A 22,205-nucleotide genomic window follows, 5' to 3' on the forward strand; every position below is an offset into this window, starting at 1 on the left:
GGATTCCACATTTTGTGCTCATTCCTTGGTTGCACGACCCCATTTATCTATCCGTGTGTGTGTTTCCGTGTGCCACATATTGCTATTGGTCCATTTGTTTCACTTGCGAATTTGTGAATCTCTTTCAACATTATTGACTCTTGCTAACATTTTGCATTAAATTTTTGTGCCACTATCCTCACCGAGCTCCACCATAAGCTTTACGTGTGTAGGTGTGAGAACCAACAAGAATTGGTACCAAAAGTGCTATTTCATTGTCCGCATTTGAGTGAACTTGATTCATTGTCAACATCAGTCAAGGTACATTGGTATAAGTTCGTCTCTTTCTCCCACTCATATTTGCTCGAGTCTTGTGATGGACAGGCAAGGCATTTTATCTCCGGTCTACGACAACAACGACGGCGTGAACAACTACATCAACAAAGCGTCTATCTTCGATCTACAACGACAAGTGCAAGGCGCACAATCAAGATTGCGAGAGCGCATCGAGAACATCTCCATCGACATTCGTCACTCCGAAGAAAGGAGAAGGGACTACATCGATAAGAAGCTTGCCACACATAAAGAGGAGCAAGATGCAAGGATGGAGGAGATTCGAACCTTGCTCAAGTCTACTTCCCCTTCATCATCTTCAAGGCGGCGACATTCAAGCCACAAGTCTTCGGAGCGCGAAAAAGATGCAAGAGCAAGTCGTCCAAGTCAACATCTACATGGCGACCACCATCACGTTCGTGATCAACATAGTCATGAAGGACAAGTCGCCTCCAAGCATCATGCGCACGACGACGACGAATGCCAACGAGCTCAAGCACGACAACGACATCATCATCATGAAGATACTCCACAAGCGCAAGTGCACAAGTCCCAACAAGCCCTACTTCACGCCAAGTCCAAGCTTCATGAGCAAAAGAGAAGACCGCGAGACGCGCACCACCAAGACGGCGCTACGGCTACAACAACCACTTCGGCATCTTCGCCAAGTGCTATCAAGGCATATTCGCCTTTGGACGTACGGCATCTTCGCCTACTTCCCACGTGTACACCTACATCGACTTCATCAAGTCCAAGGCGACCACCTACAAGCGAGGGCGACACTTCCATCTTCGGAAGCCCCTCAAGGAAGATGGCCGAGCATGGGAAACTCCCTTCGGTCATGGAGACGAGCTATGAGGTGCCACACCATATGGGCCTCCAACACCAAGATGGCGACAAGACGGTCGAGCAAGGGCCATCCCCTTCGACCACGGCGATAGGAGTTGAGCATGGAGACATTTGCACCAACATCTCTCCGACACCCACATATGTCGAGATGCCCCAAGTGCCATGTGAGGAGAGCCACCACCACATGAGTGACACGAGTGACTCCACCATACGTGACATTGAGAGCATTTCCTATGAGAGGATGAGTGTGACCACCACTAGCCCCACACATGAGAGCATGCCACACATCCTATGTGAGGTTGAGCGCCATTTGAGTGACTCCACCAACCATATGAGTGAGAGCACCCTTGAGGGAGTGAGTGAGCCACAACACTTAGAGAGTGAGGTAGTTGACACGGCATGTGAGGCCACTATGATTTCTAACGACTTAACCTCTACTCCTAGTGTGTTTTCTTCTTTGGTGCTAGGTCTCCTACATGATGACACGCCTATCCTCGACGAGTCCATCCCTTCAATGGAGACGATGATGGCCATGGTGGACGATGATGCACCCCCCACATGGTTCCATCAAGATGAAGATGACAACGAGACGATCTTCAACACCTCACCTACAACACATGCGCGACGCTCCAAAGGTAACATAGGTGATGGTGCTTCTCTTGTCCCACTAGTGGACCATCTTGACATTGACTGCTCCCATGATCTTGACCCACCTATTACCATGCTTCATGATAGTGAAACTTCTTCATGCCTTGACCTACCTATTTATGATGAATATGATGATGAGCATGTTGAGTTGCCTAGTTGTGATGCTATGCTCCATAGGATATCATGTGAAAATTCTTTTGGTCACATCATGTTTGACAATCCATTGAACTTGTCATATGCTATGAGTGAGATCTCCCATATTGCATCATTACAATCTCAACATAGTAACTATGCATGCCCCATTAAAATCAATCCCATTTGCACTTATGGCATAGATGACGAGATGATGGTCACTGGCTTTTGCTTCTCTTGTGATGATATTGCCATGCTTCCTTTACATGATTTGCGCAATTCATCTACTATGTCATGCCATGATCACATTGTTCCAAATATGCATTGTTTTGGATGTTGTCAATATTCTCCACGTGATGTTTCTACTCATGCTCATGAGGAGACCCACATAGTTTCCTCAAACATATTAGGAGATCTTGATGCATTTCATACTTTGCATGATTCCCATAATTGCGTGCACCATATGCATTCCATGAATAACAATGCTCTAGATATATCTCACGATGCATTACATCCTTTGAGTCTCTATTATGCCATACATAATAACAAGCCTATCATGATGGATGACATGTTTCTATATCACGCATCTCATTTATTTGAGCATTGGATATTTTGTGCTAACCAACACAAGCACGTGCGCATCATGATGGATGATGTGTACATATACCATGCACACACAATTTTTCCTTTGTCTTTGTTTTGTGTAGGTACTCATGTATACTCGTCAACCTCTCAATCCCAAGAGTTGACGAAACGAGCTCTTGAGAGCAGCGATGACTTGGGATCCCATGGACTTTCATTCCCACCATTCCTTTTGCGCAACAACTACGCGCATCTCTTTTACTTGGCTCTCACACGGCTATGGGCTATTTACCTCTTGTCACCTTATGCTCATTTTACCGTGTTCACTTTGCATGATATGCTTGCTTCTATGCCTTTGCCATGCAATTGTGACCCTTGCTTGCATCTACCCATGATTCACCATTATGCTACTTCTATGTGTATTTGCATGCTTGGTGGAGATACTTGTTACTATTGCCATGTTTACCATGTGCTCCATACTATTGATGCTTGTTGTGTTGGGAGAGTCATGATGCCCCATTGCTATTTACATATGGTCTCTCGCCAATACATTGATGATACTTTACTCATATCTTGCTTTCATGCTTGTGCTATGTCAAGTCCATTACTCATGCCCACTATTTGCACACATGACATGCTTGCCATGATTCCTTCTAGTACGTTGCATCTTCGCACTACTAGCTTGCTTGACTTGATTGCTATGATTGCTTGCTATGTTGCATCACCCATGTTCCACTATTACTTGCTTTCTTGGGTTGATGACATATTTGTTCATGCCTCTCACTTGATTTGTCTTGATCATTGTCTCTTGTCTCCATTAGTTGCATCTCTCATATCACCTTGTGTTGAATGCCAACTTGCAATGCTTATTGATCATGGAGACTTGATCATATTACTTGTGATGCATGCTTGCTTACTTGAGCCTATTGTCTTTGGTTGTAGTTGCATCATATGCTTTCATACCATACCACACCTTGTTCTTTCTTATGATAAGAATGATGAAAACACTTGTTGGGTATCTCGCCCCTCGAATGATAGGTCTTGCCTTTGCACTAACCTCATTTGTTTTTCCGAGTGTTTGTCATGTTCTTTCATTTTGAAGGATTCACAAGGCGGTACCATAAAAAGACATTTTGGTTATGTGAAGGCATACAAGATGCACAACTCCATCATCCTTGAGAAACTCCTAAAGGTGAACTCATTCTCTTTGAGCCATCCTCAAATACGCATATTGGATGAGTCACTCTTTCATTGTTGTTTCCTTCTTGTTGTCTACATGATACATCTCGTGAACGGAGGAAAGACATTGGAGATTGGCTACATGGACCTTCACATTGAGGAGCGCTCGCACTTATTGGATGCATCTTCGGAACTCCACTCATGCCTCGACATCGAGCTTTGGTACACCAACACCTCCATATTTGTTGATTGTGCTCATACATGTCATGCTCGATGGACTTATCATACTCACCACAAGTTTGCACCCTATGCATGGATTGACTCACATTATGATTGCCTTGTTGCATCTTGTATTCCCATGTCATCCATGATATATGAGCTTGTGCATTTCCTTAGCAAATTTGTTGTGATCTACCTTGATGGCATATTCATACATCATGACCATATTGTTGACCATCAATTGCATGATAATATCCACATGTTGAGCATCCATTGCCATGTTCATGCATTTGATAAACCATCCCATTATGACATCATTTTGCACCGTGGTTGCATTGCTCATACTCATAACACAATTGTGTGCACAATGATTGCATTTGTTCCCATGAATGCTTTGCATACCATTCTAGATCATCTTGATAAGCTTCATGCGCTTTGTCACGCACTATCCCTTCGCATGGACTCACACTTAATTGATGGACACTTTGTGTGCGCTAACCATTGTATTTCCAAGTGTTGCTTGTGTTTGCTCTTTTTGCATGTCTATCACTCCGGCTACACCTTGGACTACTCGGATGGCGCCATGTCTTCAACTTCGTCCAACTACAAGTTCGTATACGACAACCGTTTCCATGGTGATGAGGATCACGATCCGAGGTCGGATCTATCCCAAGGGGGGGGGGAGATGATGCGGAGCATCCCACGTTCATCCCCATGTACACTCCGACTACTCTCCAAGCCCCAAGAGGACATATGACGAGACCTCGACCATATGCCATTGGGCACAAGGTGAACTCACTCCTCTTCGAACCTTCACTTTCCACATGTGAGACATGGCTACTACCTCATGCATGGACCTTGCATACACTCAGGTACAACCGAGACGACCATGGAGGATCCAAGGACCAAGGCCAAGCATGGAAGAGGAGAAGGAAGAAGAAGCAGGGACAAGCTTCTGGAAAGCCCGGACCTTCCGGCCTGCCCGGAACTTTCGGCCCCCGGACCTTCCGGCCTGCCCAGAACCTCCGGCCCCCGGAGTCCAGACCATCCCCGAGCACGCCAACTCTTTGGTTAGCCCGGAACCCGGCCGGAACCTTCCCGGAACTTCCGGCCCCGCCCGGAACTTCCGGCCTGCCTGTGCGCAGAGAACGGGCCAAGGGCCCATGTATCCCCCTCTCACTTACCCCTTCGTGGGCTAGCACTATATATACTCCTCCACCTCCTCCTAGTTAGAGTTAGCATAGGTTTAGCTCATATTTTGTGTGAGAGCCTTGCTCATCCACTTGGATACTTCTCCTCGGAGCTCAGGACCTCTTCGGAGAAGATCCCCCAAGCGGATTCAAGACCCCTTTCTAGGGAAGACCATCAAGGCCTCCGTACGGAGAATAACGGTTCCTTTGTATCCTTACCTTTGTTGATCGTGGATCATATGTTACTCTATGTTGTCGGTGATCTAGCACTCGTGTGATTGATTCTCTATCGGTTTAGCGTTTTCTCTTGTTCTCCCCGTGTTTCTTCCCTCGAGTTCTTCCGCGTGTTCTTCGTGATTCCCCGTAGGATCCCTCCAAACGTGAAAGATCGACCACTTAGGGTTCCGCCCTACATCAGTTCACCCTCAAGGACTTGGGGCCTCTGCACTACTTCCTCGGCATCGAGGTGGTCCGTCGAGCTGACGACTTTTTTCTACATCAGCAGAAGTACGCCCACGAGCTTCTGGAGCGTGCTGGTATGCTTAAATGCAAGTCGGCGCCCACCCCATCGACCGAAGGTGAAGGTCTCTGCTATGGAGGGGTCTCTCGCGTCTGATGCAGCGTTCTATTGCTCCATTGTTGGTGTTTTACAGTACCTGACGCTGACCCGACCAGACCTGCAGTACGCTGTTCAATAGGTGTGCCTCCACATGCACTCACCGCGTGACTCTTATTGGACCTTGGTGAAGCGTATTCTCTGTTACATACGCGGCACCATGTCCTTGGGACTCACCCTGACGGCCTCCGCCTCCACCGACCTTGTCGCCTACTCGGATGCTGACTGGGCAGGTTGCCCCGACATCCGGCGCTCTACGTTCGGCTATTGCGTCTACCTTGGGCCCTCGTTGATCTCTTGGTCATCGAAGCGAACAGCCCACGGTCTCCCGCTCCAGCGCCGAGGCAGAGTATCAGGCCGTGGCTAACGCCGTGGCCGAATGCTCTTGGATCCGTCAACTGCTCCAGGAGTTGCTTTGTGATGTTCACAAGGCCACCCTTGTCTACTGCGATAACGTCAACGCGGTCTACCTCTCCGCCAACCCGGTGCATCATCGACGTACGAAGCATGTTGAGCCCGATATTCACTTCGTGCGAGAGCAGGTTGCCCTTGGTCGTGTTGGGTTCTCCATGTTCCGACGACGCAACAGTTTGCTGATGTGATGACTAAGGGATTGCCTACTTCCATCTTCGAGGAGTTTCGGTCCAGTCTCTATGTCTCCAGCGACACTTTGACTGCGGGGGGTGTTGAGTATATATGTGTTGCATGTATCACGTATATCGTGGCCCACCTCCTAGTTGTGTATAGTTGAGGTCGAGGCCTACCTGTACTTATATATACGGGCACCAGCACCCAATCAATACAACGAATATTGTATTGTCAAACCATCTTTCTACAGAGAGAACAAGTTCGAAGAGATGCATTGTGGATAGGGCCAGAGCACGGCTTAAATAGGTATGGCGGGCAGGCGAAGGGATTGGAAGCCAGCTTCAATGCGTCACAGCGGACGAAGTAGGCTTCCCGGTCGCCGTCTGCATTGAAGCGGTACCACCCGCTTGTCCGATCAGATCGCCCTGACCAACATCAATGTCGCGAAGTCACGTCCGCTCTGGAGCGGTGTTGACTGACATGAACACACGCGCTTCCCCGGTCGCCGTCTGCATTGAAGCGGTGCCGCCCGCTCGTCCGGTCAGATCGCTCTGACCAACATCAATGTCGCGGAGTCACGTCCGCTCTGAGGCAGTGTTGACCGACATGAACACACGCAACCACTGCGCGTGGGAGAGTTTTTTGGGTAGAAGGGTTTTCGGATATAAACAACCATACAACTAACTGATAGGGTAATTAGAACCAACTTGTGGTTGTATGATTAGGAGCGTGGTTGTATCCAATCTAGAAGGTTCAAACCCCAAGTTTAACACCCTACATGTCTCAGCAAGATGAAATGCCTTTCAACTGTCACATGTAGTGACTTCATCAATCTTGAAGGCCCACGACTCCGATCTGCAGTTTGCGAGGGTTGCTTGTGCGTGCGCGTTGCACTTCTAGAAAAAGTTAGGTAAACATAACAATGAAAATAACTTTAAACAGAAGAGAAATTTCAACTATAAGATAATCATATCCTTTTTTTTCAGTTAAAGTTGACTCTTGGGTCACACACATAGCAGGAACTGAACTTCTTTGGTCCAGGTTTACTTCTTTCGAACTTGAATACAATCATATATCTTGTGGTATAGAATTTATAGTTTTATTGCCCAGGATAACCATAGTTCATAGCTAACCAAAAAACTCTCAACCACTAACTAGTAACTACACACACGCATGCACACAAGTTATACGACCATACAAATATTTGCACCAGGGCCAACACAATACTAGCTACCTCATCATCATCTTATCAGAACCTAAGAACCTGCTTTGGCTGGCTTCCGTGTTTTCCAAGGGCCTTATCAAGAGCCATGTTGAACTCGCTAAAGGGGGTCAGCACCATCCTGTAGCCAAAAATGTTTCAAAGCATTCATTCATTTCTCGATAGGAAGTGTATGGCCGTTTAAGACCCAGGGTTAGTTCAAGATACATACTCATATTTAAGTTTGCCTTCATGCACAAGGCCCAAGAGGTAGTCTATCATTGTTCTACATTCCTCTGACTTGTCCGAATTCATCCACTTCTGTAGCCAGAACCCTCTGAGAGAAAGATCCTGTCAAGGCATGGATCTTGTCAAAGAATTGACAGGAAAAACAACCCGACACATAGCAGCATGAAACGATATCATTTCTTCAAACTTTGATGTACGATTGTTACATAATAATCCAGCACTTTATGAGGCATTCCAGACTAATCTTTACCTCATATTAAAAGGAGGATTTTTTTTTTGCGGGGGATTAAAAGGAGGATTGTTTCTCCACTTTTTTTGGTTCATGGTGGGACCATCAAATTTTTCCTCCGTTTTGTTGCTGGTCTGGCTGCTCGTAAGAAAAAAGGAAAAATATTGAACCGGAAAAAACAAACGCCATGGGTGGGATTCGATCATTTCTTCAAACTTTGATGTACGATTGTTACATAATAATCCAGCACTTTACGAGGCATTCCAGACTAATCTTTACCTAATATTAAAGGAGGATTGTTTCTCCACTTTTTTTGGTTCATGGTGGGATTCATCAAATTTTTCGTCCGTTTTGTTGCTGGCCTGGCTGCTCTGTAAGAAAAAAGGAAAAATATTGAACCGGAAAAAACAAACGCCATGGGTGGGATTCGATCCCAGGAATACTACGTCGATTCTCAGGGTGGCTACCAGCCCGACTGGGCTCCTGGGCGTGCCTGAAAAAAGCGCCTGAAGCCTTTTGATACGGAAGTGCGCGTGCGGAAATAAGGTATGAGAGTCGCGAGCAGTTTTTTTAATTATTATTTTTTACTTACGAGGTCCATGACTGCTCAAGGATCGGTGGCATGTTGACATCCATGTTTATGTATGTTCTTCACAATCCGTAGCTGCCATATTTTCATATGCTCTTTATTATTTATCGTGTGCAAACTGTTACTTTCTTAGATAGATCTATTCATTATTCTGATCGGTGTTTGACTCTTTCAAATGAAGTGCACTAAGTGGATGTACTAGCTATGTGGTTTGTTTTCCCCTAATGTGTATTTGAATCATTGAATATGTTTAACTATAACAGTTGCGGTATGAGGAAGACCTGCATGAAAAAAGTGATTGATTAAATACATGGTATATGTTGTTTTCCTCGCTAATTTGTTTTTCTTTATTTACATTCTTCATTTTTTGAAGAGATTTAATCAGATGTTTCACATCATTTTATGTGTTATTGTTATTGGGCTAGGGCCATATGATATTTTATGTAGTTTTCTTATAAAGAATACTTTTATATTTTTGGCTTCTTCCCACCGCCACTATGAATATCTAGATGTACTGAATAATACATATTTCAATTCTAGAAAAATATCATAAAAAATACGTGTTTCAATTCCAACCTTGCTGTCTCAGTGGTAACAGCTAATCAAACTTTTGCTAGCTTTAAGAATAATTATATTGTTATTTTTCAATTCAACCATAGCTGACATAATTTGCCTTGTTCACTGTAACAAAAAATGTAGGTACATATTTATCAGTTTATATGTATTATATTCTTTAGAACGGAGACTACGTATGGGGATAATTTTTTCCATAGCGACACACCGTAAGGTCTTTCGAAAGCAGCGTGCTAGAGTGTGATGACCAAGCTCATTGCCCTTGAGATTGTCATGTTCGTCGTGAGGTGGACAATGTGACTATGACGAAGAGAGTGCTAACATAGATAGGTCACTTGAGCGTGCGAGTATTATTATTTTTTCTCCCGTTGCAACGCACGGGCATATGTGCTAGTACTTCTGACGCACAAAGTAATTCTCAAAAGGTATAAATGTTTAGAGCCGCAAAACATATTATAAGTAGGAAAGGATGGGCTGACCTTAAATATGAAAGACGAAGTAGAAACAGTCACAGGTTTCTTGGACATTCCGCCATATGTCACCATGGTGCCCCCTTGCCTAAAGAGAAGGGTTATAGCTAGTTATGCAAAATGACAAATTTCAAATTGGATGTTCATCCAGTTTAACAGTGTCACCTTAATAACTTCAGTATCAAAGATGCAGCATTTCCTCCAACGCAGTTAAATCCTAATGCAGGTTCTGGTAAAGCGCCCTAACATGACAGAAACCAAAATTGCACCAACATAAGGAAATGGTCGAAGTCCTCTTATAGATAAACAAACTGGAACCTGCATGGTTGCACCTCAGCATAAACAATAACTTCCATTCAAACTCACGATTTGAGTTCTGTAGGGCTTATATTACACTTTACCATGACTAATAATTTGTTTTAACAGCAACAGGTTGTCTTACCTTCCTAGGCCAGAAAAACACTTTGGTTTGAAACAAAAGAATTTCACAGATGATGAGGTGAGAAATGCAGGCTACAGAGCAGTACCAGCAAGCTCTTGACATTCTTTACATCTAGCTGACTTTCGGTGAAGACCTCATCTGCACCAAGCTGTTTAAGTTTCTCTTTTGCTTCTTCTGACCCAGGTCTACAACAATTTAGTTACAGTACAGATGAATGAAGCAAGTAATATGGATAAGAAATACCATGAAACAACTTGAAAGTAGAGTACCATATTAAGCAAATTATCATGATCATTCAGCAAATGATGACAGCAGCAGTATTATCTGTCCTTTTTTGCTCCCAAGTTGGTCTGTACCTGTCCCTTATGATGTTGATGGTGCGAATTCCCTGCACTTTGGCGAGCTGAATAACACACTGACCAACGATGCTGGTCGAGCCGTTCTGCACAATAGCATCACCTAATATAGCAAAGAATGGATGCTATGGCATGAGAGGGCATGCTAAGGGAAGCAAGCAAGGTGGCAAAAATGGATGATAAGGGTGGAACATGCTCACCAGGTTTGAGTTTCACAAAGTCCTGCAGCATCCTGAGCGCTGTCAAGGGGTTCACCGTGACAGTGGCAGCGTATTCCACCGGAACATCGTCACGAACCTTGTGCCACACATCTTCCAGCTTCACAATGTAGGTCTGCCATGTTCCTGCAACCGCAACCAACGAATTCCATCCAATTCAGGGAGGGAGGGAGCACGAGGAAAAGCAAATTGAGGCAGGGCATGGAGAGAAGGAGACCGAAGGAGGGCGGGGACGGGATGACCCAGTCGCCGGGGGAGAGGGGGCGGGTGACGGCGGGGCCAACGGCGTGGACCTGGCCGACGCCCTCGTACCCAGCGACGGCGGCGGGGAGGGGAGGCCTGACGGGGTAGACGCCCTGGACGCGGTTGATGTCGGAGGGGTTGATGGGTGCGGCTAGCATCTTCACGCAGACGCCGCGCTCCCCGAGCTCCACCGGCGGCACATCCTCCACCCTTGGCAAGATTGTGGCGTTTAATTGGAGGATTGATGCTGGGCGTATGGTGATCTAGCCAGTGCGGAAGAGAGATCGATACCTGAGGACTTGGTCAGGCGGGCCGTGTTGGTCGTAGAGGACGGCCTTGGAGGGCGGTGAGAAGAGTGACGCAGCGGTGGAGAGAGGGAGGCGGGGACGAAAGCGGAGGCGCGTCGCCGTCGACGGCAGCAGGCGGAGTGCCGACGCCATTGCTACTGGGGTGCCGGGGTTTCTCTAGACTCAGGTCTCTAATGCAGTCAGAACTCAGAAGAACCATCTCAACCATGCCGAGCCCAGCCCAACCCAAGTCAGCCCAGTATAATACAGTAATGCACTTGCTGGTCTATTTTTTTTTTTGACCCCACTACAAATCTGACACCAAAAAAAAAACTGCAAATCTGACATCAGATTTTTTGCGGGTGGCAATTTATGTTCTCCAAAGATGGCAAGTTTAGTTGATGAACATGACAAATCCATCTCAATTCATTTTTATCACAAAATTGTCATGCTTGCAAACTAAAATTGCCATCATCGCGTCAACATAAATTGACATGAAAAAGTCAGATTTGTCATGCCCAAAAACTTGATGTCAGATTTTTATCATGTTCTTTAGTTTTTAGGAAACAATACATGTACTGGTCTTAATTTACAAAATATGCAAATTTTGTGTCTTCTAGGGAGGCAGGTTTTTCCCGCTAAATTTCAGCCGAGATCTAGCCGCCGAAAACTCCCTCTCGCGGCCATTTTTCATGCATTACCCTTGTCTCTGGAGGTTGATCTGGTGTCAAGAGATAGAGAAACCCCAGATTTGTGTTTACGATGTAATTTAGTTTTACTTTGAAAAGAAAAAAAACTATCTCGTTTCCTATATAACTCTGTGTATCAGAATATGTTTTTTTCCTCTCTTTTTTTGCGTAAACACTCTTCTTGATTAGCATTAGCATCTTCTTGAACTTTTCTTTAAGACAAATCCACTTTTGCATGAAGATGGAGCACTTTTCGATAATATACCTTGATATTTTGTTCCCAAATCACACATTTCTTTTTGGATTCTCTTATGCATGATACCAAGGAGACAATTCTTGCATCAAAAGAGCTATTTTTCCAAGAAGAGATGCATTAATTTTACACATGTACACACAAGTAAATATGTGAAAGTGCATTGTTCCTCGAATGCTTTTTTGTTTGATGACAATGGGGTTAGTAAGGACTAATGTCGGTTATCAAATTTATTTATCCCGAGGCTTTGCTAGCACGCAGTACATCTAAGCTAAGGCAGAACCTTGTCCGAAATCTGAATGGGTCTGGAACCCAGGCAGTGTTCCGGAGTGTGTTCCGACAAGGCTATATGGACTCTAGTAGGTTTGTGCTAACCCAAAAACCCCTTCGAAACATGGTCCAGAATTCGGGTAGTTCAAAACCTAAACCTATTCTTGAACTTCCAGAATTAGTTCCGGACAACTAAAATGAAAATGTAACGGAAAGAAATATGTGTGGGTAATAAAAGTCCACCCCTTCTTCCCCAACAGTTATCCTTCCCCACCAACTTGAGTTGAGCTGGTTTCTCTCTCCTATTCCATTTTTGAAAGCCGAAAAGCTCCATATCCCCTTCTTCCCTCCACCAAAAGACTCCACTCCTTTGAGGAGACAGGGAGAGGATGTTGGAGATATGCCCTCAAGGCAATCATGTATGATGATATTTTCTATGTGTTTATGAATAAAGATAGTCCTTGGACATTACCAATGATGTGTATCAGCAAGTATGTGACTTGTTTGTGGGACTATGCATTGTATGATAACTGTCCTAAAAGGTCCCTAGTCAAAAGGGGTGTGTGGACGCGCAGCCGACTAGACTAGCATATGACACGGTCGATGGCTTGGTCTCATTAGCCATGGAGCATTGGATGCTAACCGGATAATATGGACTTGGAAAGGTCTGGTCGGATTCGACGTAGTCGGATCCGAGTCGAGATAAGGTCTGAGTCGGACAGACCCAACTATGAGACACAGCGATATGTCATCTGTGAGTCTCTAGTACAACATACGTTCTATGTCCTAAGACCTGAGCTGACGCATGTACTCGGGATGGTGACAGACTTGCTTTGGGCCGACCAAACGCTACTCCATGACTTGGTAGTTACAAAGGTAGGTTTCGGGTTTGTCCAGTCCCATGCTGCGAGACATGGTCGAGCAAGATGGGATTTGCCCCTCCGATCAGGAGAGATATACTCTGGGCCCCTCGTGTGATCCGACCAGGAGAAGCATGGCCATGCGACAAGGATTATGAGATAATCCTGGTAGTGGTCGGGATCACCTGAACGAGAAAGAGGTCGGGCTAGCACAAGGATGATAGTCTCGCCTTGAGCCCGACAACATATATCGTGCAGCAAAGGGAACAAAAGTGTGACACGTTGTACAGGTTCGCCTAACCAGCTTCATAGTCTGCTTGATGGTCGGCACGCCTTGCTAGAGGCCGCTACCAACCATGCAGGTCGGAGGTGATCCAAACTGTGACCAAGCCGACTTGAAACTAAGGGGTCGCGCGCTTTAGGGAAGGAACCTACAAGGTCGGTTCATAGGACACTGGTCGGATGTGATCCGAACTGGACTAGGAACGTGACCGAGTAGACTTTGGGCTTTAGGGTCCGTGCGAGGCCCAAGTGTTCAGCCCGCGACGGACGCCTATATAAGGTGGAGGTGCGGCGCACTTATGAGGTTGATCGCTTCGGCATTGCGACTAGGGTTTGCATGTGTTGCGAATAGCCACCTCCACTCGTCGCCGACTGTGTGATCGGACCTAGCAGTCCGCCATACGGTGTTCCTCCTGCACGCGCGGATACCGTTAGAGGCGGTGCACTTGCGCCGCTCCGGCGAACTTGTACGTGGGATCGTACGACTGGCTGTTCGAGGGAGATCAGACGAGGAGGAGACGATCCACGCGGACGCGCTGCCTCAACTCTACTTTCGCTGCACGGCACTATGCGTCTAGTGGTAACGAACTGTGATCCATCTCCCGTAGCATGTTCTTGGTTGTTCTGCGCGTAGGAAATTTTAATTTGCAGTTGACGCACCCTACCGTAGATCCCAACAGAGGATCCCTTGATCTACACTTTCACTAAACCCATTTTGAGTTCCTTGTTGATTTCATTTAGGATTTTTTTTACTGTTGGAGATTTGGGCTCCTAAGCAGTAGGAGTCAAGGTTCATGAGATTCCTTGCTTGTGGTGTGCCCCAGAAAGATTATTCGGAAGCTTTCTTGCATGTGATGTGCTCCAGATGGTTTGTAAAGGTTTGGTGATCATCTTTAAGATCAATTCTAAGTGATTTGAGGCTCATTCGTTGGGGGTGACTCAAAGGGCGAATAATGAGCTTTGAAGATATTGGCAAAATATCAAACTTCGCAGATTTGCCATTTGTAAGTGCATCTAGTGCCCCTTAGTGATTTTGGTGTATTGAAGACTTATAGGTTAAGAGACTGATGCGTTTGTGAGTGTACACAGGTCTATAAGTCTATGAGGAATTTGATATTTACAGAGAAAGTCAACCCCTAAAAATGAAGTTCTTCAACTGAAGACTTTGGATATCTGAAGACTTTTTGAAGACTTTGAAAGTGAAGAAATTGGTGTGACCTTGAAGACTTGACAATCATTCAAGGAACATGAAGCGTGAAGACTTTTGTTTTCGTAGTTTCATTTACTCTTTCTTGAGTCATAGGAAACACTGTACTGTTAAAGGGGGTCGAGGAAATACTAAGGAAAAATTTCCAAGTGATGCTCAACTCGAAATCCTACACCTACCAATCCCTTCGAGTGAAGCCATTGGAAATCTCATACAGTTCAGTCATATTCTTCAGTGACAGAGACGAAGTTCTTCTAGTCTCTGAGGAATTTGTTCTGACTGAGGAGTTAGGAATTCGCCAGTGCGGATTGCCTACACTGTGAGGAACATGATAGCCTTGAGGAATTTGAGAGTCAAGATTCCGACCGTTGATGTGCTATGCGCCAGCTGTCCCAAAATATCTACCCACCTAACGGTCATATCATTGAAGAGCATTTATGTCTTATCATGTCGGGCTGCTCCCTAGGCTATAAATAGCCGCCCCCTACAACCACTAGCTAGTTGGCTGCTCCGAGAGAAACTGGCACTTGTCATTTGAGAGAATCCCATCCTCCGAGGACTTTGAGTGAAAATCATCAAGTGAGGAAAACCCAAACCCAAACCTTCAAAACCCCAAAGTGATTGAGCATCACTGAAGAGATTGATCCTGCGTGGATCCGACGCTTGTTACCTTTGAAGACTGTGCTTCTTCCAGACGGTTAGGCGTCAAGGTCTAGAGCATCCAAGAGGAATTGTGGATCGCCGAGTGACCAAGTTTGTGAAGGTCCGGAAGTCACCTAAAGACTTACCACGAGTGATTGGGCGAGGTCTGTGTGACTTTAGCTCAAGGAGAATACGGTGAGGACTGTGTGTCCGGGACTGTGTGTCCTCGAGTTTAAATACTCAGCCTCTCCAACCAGATGTACAACCGACACAACAGTTGGAACTGGTCTACCAAATCATTGTCTTCACCGAGCTTACTGGTTCTATTTCCTCAACTCTTTCATTTCCTCATTACTGTTTTTGTGTGCTTGTTCATATCTGTTTGAAGACTTTGACTGAAGACTTTCTCAATTTCCTCAGTTCAATTTCTTTAGTTTGTCCGTCTTCATCTTGTGTTATCCTGTGCTTACGCTTTCTGTACTCTGTGCTGGTCTTCATTTCATCATGATGACTATGTGTGTGTTCTGCTATGTTTACTTTTGAGTACTTATTCCACTGCAAGTAGTTCTTCATTTAGGAATTTCCTCACCAGCAAATTCCTCAGTGAAGAATTCATAAAAATTGCCTAGTCACCCCCCCTCTAGTCGATATAACGCACTTTCACCATTGTTTGCTAAAGAAATTTGCCATTCGCGGACAACACAAATTGTCATGAAAATCGTTCGATTTGGCATGCACTCAGTGAATGTTCGTCGGTTATAAAAATCTTAAAATAAAACCATCAACAACAATGGTCTTGATTCAGATCAAGAGAAAATGAACTCAATTGAACTGGTCCGCAAATCATGGACTGAAGGGAATGATCAACTGCATACTAAACAAGCATCATATGATGAAACTAGTGTTGCGCGCTCGCAGTGGAACAGATGATTCTGGAGTCATAATAAATTAATTGGGAAATACGCATGGGGCGATCTGATCTAAGGGTTCACGAGGATCATGTAGTATATACATACGGGAGAGCCCGCCTAACTAGCGGTGGCCGATACAACCGATTCAATGCTGGGGCACCAACAACACAACTACACTCGAAAGAAAAAAGAGAGAAAACATAAAAGAAACCAACGCCGACAACGGTGGATCAACAAGGCGAAGAAGACACACAACTGATGCGCCCGCCAAAGTTGTCCCACCATGCTCATAGTACTTTGCACCACCGCGAAACAAGCAACACCCTCAGGAGGGGAAGCGCCGACGACGACGGTGCTACCTGGCCAAGTCCCGGGGTTTCCCCCGATACACCGAGGGAGGTGGGTGGGGTAAATGATCGACGCCCTTCAGGAAGGAAATGGTGGCGCCCGCAGGCGTCTCCGCATCGGTGAACCTCGACACGGATTTCTCCTGACCCTCACTCCACCCCCAGACGCTTCGAATCCCTCCACCACACACACCATGCGCCACCATGGCCTTGTCATCATCGACACGGTCTCACCGAAGCTAATACGCGATGCCTGAAGGAAAGAGACACACCCTTGCTGGAAACCAGGAGCAGCAGCACCGTAGACACGCCGGAGGGACCGACCTCCACCACCAAGGCAGTAGCCGACTGGACGCAGCAGCACATGCATACCAGTCCCGTAGGTCCGGCCAAGCCCTAGAGGGGCCCGTGAAGCCCCCACCGCCACAATGCAGCAAGCGCGCCATCGTTCCGCCACTCCATGTCCGAGCAGGAGCGCATCTCCATCCGAAAGACAGCAGCATCGCCGGAGGACCGAACCGGCCCGCCTATAACCCAGATGGGGCCCAAGGGCCCAGATCTGGGCCGGAGGCGATGGTTGGACCAACGCACCGATGTCTACTACGTCGCCACCAAGGGGCAGCACCACCACAGACAAGCCACATGGGGATCGCCGGACCGCCTACCGGCCGAGGAGCACCGCCATCCGGGCTCACCCCCGAGCGGGGGCCCAAGACACACGGGTAAGGAAGATCCCGCCCCCGCTGACACCGCCCGGGCTCCCGCTGGTGGCGGCAGGGAGGGGCGGGGAGGATTGGCGCTGGGGGCACGGGCGAGCGGCGCCGCCCCGGCCGCCGCTCGGGGCGACGGGGGGGAGGGCGTAAGGAGGGGGAGGTATTTTCTTTCCAGTTTGCTCTATTGCTCGCTCTATGTTTAGAGCAACTCTAGCCAATCCCGTGAAGAATAGGAGTATCCGTCTGAGTATAGTTAGTGGACTAAACTTTTATTCCTCTATAGATGACCCCACCTAGTAGATCCCCTAAACTTAATGGAGTAATTTTTTCATAGGCTTTTGTTCTAGCCGCATGAACTTCAAATACTTCATAATATATATCATAAAACATTCAAATTAAAGCATGCATAACATAATCGTTAACAAGCATATTCTTTCATAGGTCGCAATTTTCAAATTGAAACATGCATAGTTCATCCAAAAGACATCACTTAAAACACAAAGTTTGATCCAAAATCACCACAAACATAACACGTGTTATGTTGTCGATTGAGGCTAACCAATGGCATGCATGAACTCAAAAAATGCCCCCCCCAAGAAATCGCCACCGCCATCACCATGCACATGACCACCATCATCATCAGCATCCTCTCGGCCACCATCACCGCCGCCACCACCACCACCACCACCATCCTCTTGGCCTACACCACCATCACCATCACCACCACCACCACAATTCTGAAGAGAGACTTCCGTTCGGGTCAAGATCTCACCACAAGTGAGCTCCCAATACTTACCAAAAAAGGCTTTCGCCCTGCTTTATAAATAAAGCAAACCGCCATAGAGCACCATACAAGGACTAGTCCACAACACACACACCCAAGTCTCACGACAAGAAGTACAAAGGTTCTGCTGAGGGCACAACTCAACAAGCCTAAACAAAATAAGAAAAGAAAGGCCGGGGGGAGGTCGGAGAACATGCCCGGCCCCTAATCTGGCTCGGGGGGGGGGGTGGCGGAGGAGGCAGAGGCGACAGTCGGACAACCATCAAGCGAAGGTCGACGATGAAGGCAGACATGGCGTCCCGGTCCTAGGGGGGCTAAGCGACTGCCAAAGCTGCAAGTAACCAGATAGTTTGAAGAGGGCGTTAATAGCACGTCGAAGCGGAATGCTTTGAATCACAAGTCTATTGCGGATCGTCCAGAGGGTCCAAGCGAGGGCCCCAATCTCCAACCACCTAATGTGGCGAGAATGCAGGGGGGAGTTATGGAGTTCGGCCAATAGGTCGGGGAAATTGGTGTGGCACCAACTGCCACCGGCCACCTCTCTAAAGCAGCTCCAAATAAATTGGGCGGACACACAATATAAGAAGATGTGCTTCGAGTCTTCGGGGACACCACAGAGCGGGCAAAGGCCACTACCCGGGCCATTGCATTTGCGAACCTCCACCCTAGACGAGGTCCGTCCATGAATCCATTGCCACATGAAGATCCGAATCTTCAGCGGCAGGCGGATGGACCACACTGTTGTAAGGGGAGGGGACTGAGGAGGGGCAATGGCCCAGTAGAGGGACTTGGTGGATAATTGGCCTGGCGGCTCTAGGCGCCACCGGACCAGATCTGGGCCAGCGTCCACCACAGGCTCGTGGAGCGCAACTCATGCCAGGCAGCAGAGTCCGGAGGCCCAAATGGCCTCCGGAAGGCGAGTCGCCCTAAGTCAATAAGGGACCTCTCTACAGAGATCGAAGGATCAATGACAATGGAGAAGAGGTCGGGAAAGCGCGCGGTAAAGGGGGTGTGTCCTGCCCACCGGTTGAACCAGAACAAAGTCGCAACCCCAGATCCAACCGAAATGGAGGTCCCAATGCACAAAAACTGGGAGTAGTTGGATGACCGACTGCCAGAACTGGGAGCCGCCAGATCTCTGACAGAAGGCGAGGGGTTGCCCATGCAGGTATTTGTTCCGGATGATGTCTAACCATAGGCCACCTTGCCCTTACAAAATGTGCCAAAGCCAGCGGGATAAGAGGGCGATGTTCATGCGCTTAGAGCACATGATCTCAAGGCCCCCTTGTTTTCGAGGGTTGCAGATGTCTGGCCAACTAACCATATGGTATTTTTGCTTATTTTTGTCGCCCGCCCAGTAGAAACAAGATTGGACTCTGGCAATCTCATGATGCAAAGTCTCGTGCAGGCTATAGAAGCTCATGAGGAACAAGAGGAGGCTGGATAGGGAGGAGTTGATAAGAATCGTCCGGGCCGCCTTCGACAACCACCTGCCTTGCCAAGGCTCAATGCGAGTTTGCAGCTTGGCCACGGTCGGACGCAAGTCAGTGATGGTGAGCCGAGTGTCACTAATGGGTGTCCCCAAGTAGGTCGCGGGGAAGGAACCCAAGCGGCAGTTAAGCCGGTTGGCAGTGCCCTGGCATTCGTCCGGAGAATAGCCCATCACCATCACATCACTCTTGTTGAAGTTGATCTTGAGGCTAAACATTTGTTGGAAGCAGAGGAGGAGGAACTTGAGATTATAAATGTCCGCCTCTGAGCCTTCCACCATAATGATGGTGTCGTTGGCGTACTGGAGAAGGGAGATCCCAGAGCTGTCGGCCAGGTGGGGAGTGATCCCACGAATATGGACCGCCACCTTTGCCTTGTCCAGAATAGCGGCAAGAGCGTCCACCACCATGTTGAACAAGAATGGGGAGAAGGGATCGCCTTGTCTAACCCCACAAAGGGTGGGGAAGTAGGGGATTGTTGATTTGATCTTGCTGAAAAACAAAAACTTTTGCACCCAGGAAAATAATTTTCATAATACACAGAAGCGTGCTTTTGCTCCGATTCGTTTTTAATAAGATTAATAAACAAATTTCTTAGGTCTTCCTAATTTTTTAGGATTTTTGGAGTTACAGAAGTATTCAAAATATCCAGATTGCAACAAACTGTTCTGTTTTTGACAGATTCTGTTTTTCGCCTGTTGTTTGCTTATTTTGATGCATCTATGGCTAGTATCGGGGGGTATGAACCATGGAAAAGTTGGAATGCAGTAGATATTACACCAATATAAATAAAGAATGAGTTCACAATAGTATCAAAACTAGTGATTTATTTTCTTATACTAACGGAGCTTACGAGATTTCTTGTTGAGTTTTGTGTTGTGAAGTTTTCATGTTTTGGGTAAGGGTGTGATGGACTATGGAATAAGGAGTGGCAAGAGACTAAGCTTGGGCATGCCCAAGGCACCCCAAGGTAATATTCAAGGACAACCAAGAGCCTAAGCTTGGGGTTGCCCCGGAAGGCATCCCCTCTTTCGTCTTCGTCTATCGGTAACTTTACTTGAGGCTATATTTTTATTCACCACATGATATGTGTTTTGCTTGGAGCGTCTTGTATGATTTGAGTCTTTGATTTTTACTTTGCCACAATCATCCTTTATGTACACACCTTTTGAGAGAGACATGCATGAATCGTGATTTATTAGAATACTCTATGTGCTTCACTTATATCTTTTGAGCTAGGCAATTTTGCTCTAGTGCTTCACTTATATCTTTTTAGAGCACGGTGGTGGTTTTATTTTATAGAAATTGTTGAACTCTCGTACTTCACTTATATTATTTTGATAGTCTTTAAAAACAACATGATAATTTTCTTTGGTTATAAAACTAGTCCTAATATGATAGGCATCCAAGAGGGATATAATAAAAACTTTCATATAAAGTGCATTGAATATTATGAGAAGTTTGATTCCTTATGATTGTTTTGAGATATGAAGATGGTGATATTAGAGTCATGCTAGTAAGTAGTTGTGAATTTGAGAAATACTTGTGTTAAGGTTTGTGAGTCCCGTAGCATGCACGTATGGTGAACCGTTATGTAACAAAGTTGGAGCATGAGATATTTTTGATTGTCTTCCTTATGAGTAGCGATGGTCTTTTCCTACCAATCTATCCTCCTAGGGGCATGCGCGTAGTACTTTGTTTTGATGACTAATATATTTTTTGCAATAAGTATGTGAGTTCTTTATGACTAGTGTTGAGTGCATGGATTATACGCACTCTCACCCTTTCGCCGTTGCTAGCCTCTCTTGTGCCGCGCCACTTTCGCCGGTGCCATACACCCACCTTATACCTTCCTCAAAACAGCCACCATACCAACCTATTATTGCATTTCCATAGCCATTCCGAGATATATTGCCATGCAACTTTCCATCGTTCCATTTATTATGACACGTCCATAATTGTCATATTGCCATGCATGATCATGTAGTTGACATCGTATTTGTGACAAAGCCACCATTCATCATTTTTTATACATGTTGCTCTTGATTCATTACACATAGAGTCATATTTTGTTCTAGTATCGGGTTATAATTTTTGAGTTGTAAGTAAATAAAAGTGTGATGATCTACATTATTGGAGCATTGTCCCATGTGAGGAAATAAAAAAGAGAGAGAAAAGCAAAATAAAAAAAGAGAGAAGGCCCCAAAAAAGAGAGAAAAAGAGAGAAGGGACAATGTTACTATCCTTTTGCCACACTTGTGTTTCAAAGTAGCACCATGATCTTCATGATAGAGAGTCTCCTATATTGACACTTTCATATACTAGTGGGAATTTTTCATTATAGAACTTGGCTTGTGTATTCCAATGACGGGCTTCCTCAAAATGCCCTAGGTCTTCATGAGCAAGCAAGTTGGATGCACACCCACTTAGTTTTATTTTTGAGCTTTCATAAACTTATAGCTCTAGTACATCCGTTGCATGTCAATCCCTACTCACTCACATTGATATCTATTGATGGGCATCTCCATAGCCCGTTGATACGCCTAGTTGATGTGAGACTATCTCCTTATTTTTTGTCCTCTCCA

At 46.1% G+C, this 22,205-nt stretch overlaps 1 protein-coding gene across 1 annotated transcript; it reads right to left on the bottom strand.

Annotated features, from left to right (window-relative positions):
* Positions 1–7,357: 7,357 nt before the first annotated feature.
* Positions 7,358–11,392, bottom strand: LOC123111443 (enoyl-[acyl-carrier-protein] reductase, mitochondrial). Its single transcript, XM_044532244.1, has 9 exons — positions 11,177–11,392; positions 10,860–11,095; positions 10,625–10,768; positions 10,425–10,527; positions 10,154–10,253; positions 9,792–9,868; positions 9,636–9,714; positions 7,749–7,867; positions 7,358–7,658 (listed from the first exon to the last, which is right to left on the bottom strand). The coding sequence occupies exons 1-9, from the start codon at positions 11,323–11,325 to the stop codon at positions 7,565–7,567; spliced, it is 1,101 nt and encodes a 366-aa protein (XP_044388179.1). The 5' UTR covers positions 11,326–11,392; the 3' UTR covers positions 7,358–7,564.
* Positions 11,393–22,205: the final 10,813 nt, after the last annotated feature.

This window comes from Triticum aestivum, chromosome 5B (assembly GCF_018294505.1).
Source record: "Triticum aestivum cultivar Chinese Spring chromosome 5B, IWGSC CS RefSeq v2.1, whole genome shotgun sequence".
In the NCBI taxonomy this organism is placed as follows: Eukaryota; Viridiplantae; Streptophyta; class Magnoliopsida; order Poales; family Poaceae; genus Triticum; species Triticum aestivum.

Coding starts and splice junctions, on each gene's coding strand:
- LOC123111443 (XM_044532244.1), bottom strand. CDS start 11,325: ATGGCGTCGGCACTCCGCCTGCTGCCGTCGACGGCGACGCGCCTCCGC. Junction 10,254..10,424: donor ATCAACATCATAAGGGACAG/GTACAGACCAAC, acceptor AAATTGTTGTAG/ACCTGGGTCAGAAGAAGCAA. Junction 9,715..9,791: donor TTGATACTGAAGTTATTAAG/GTGACACTGTTA, acceptor CCTTCTCTTTAG/GCAAGGGGGCACCATGGTGA.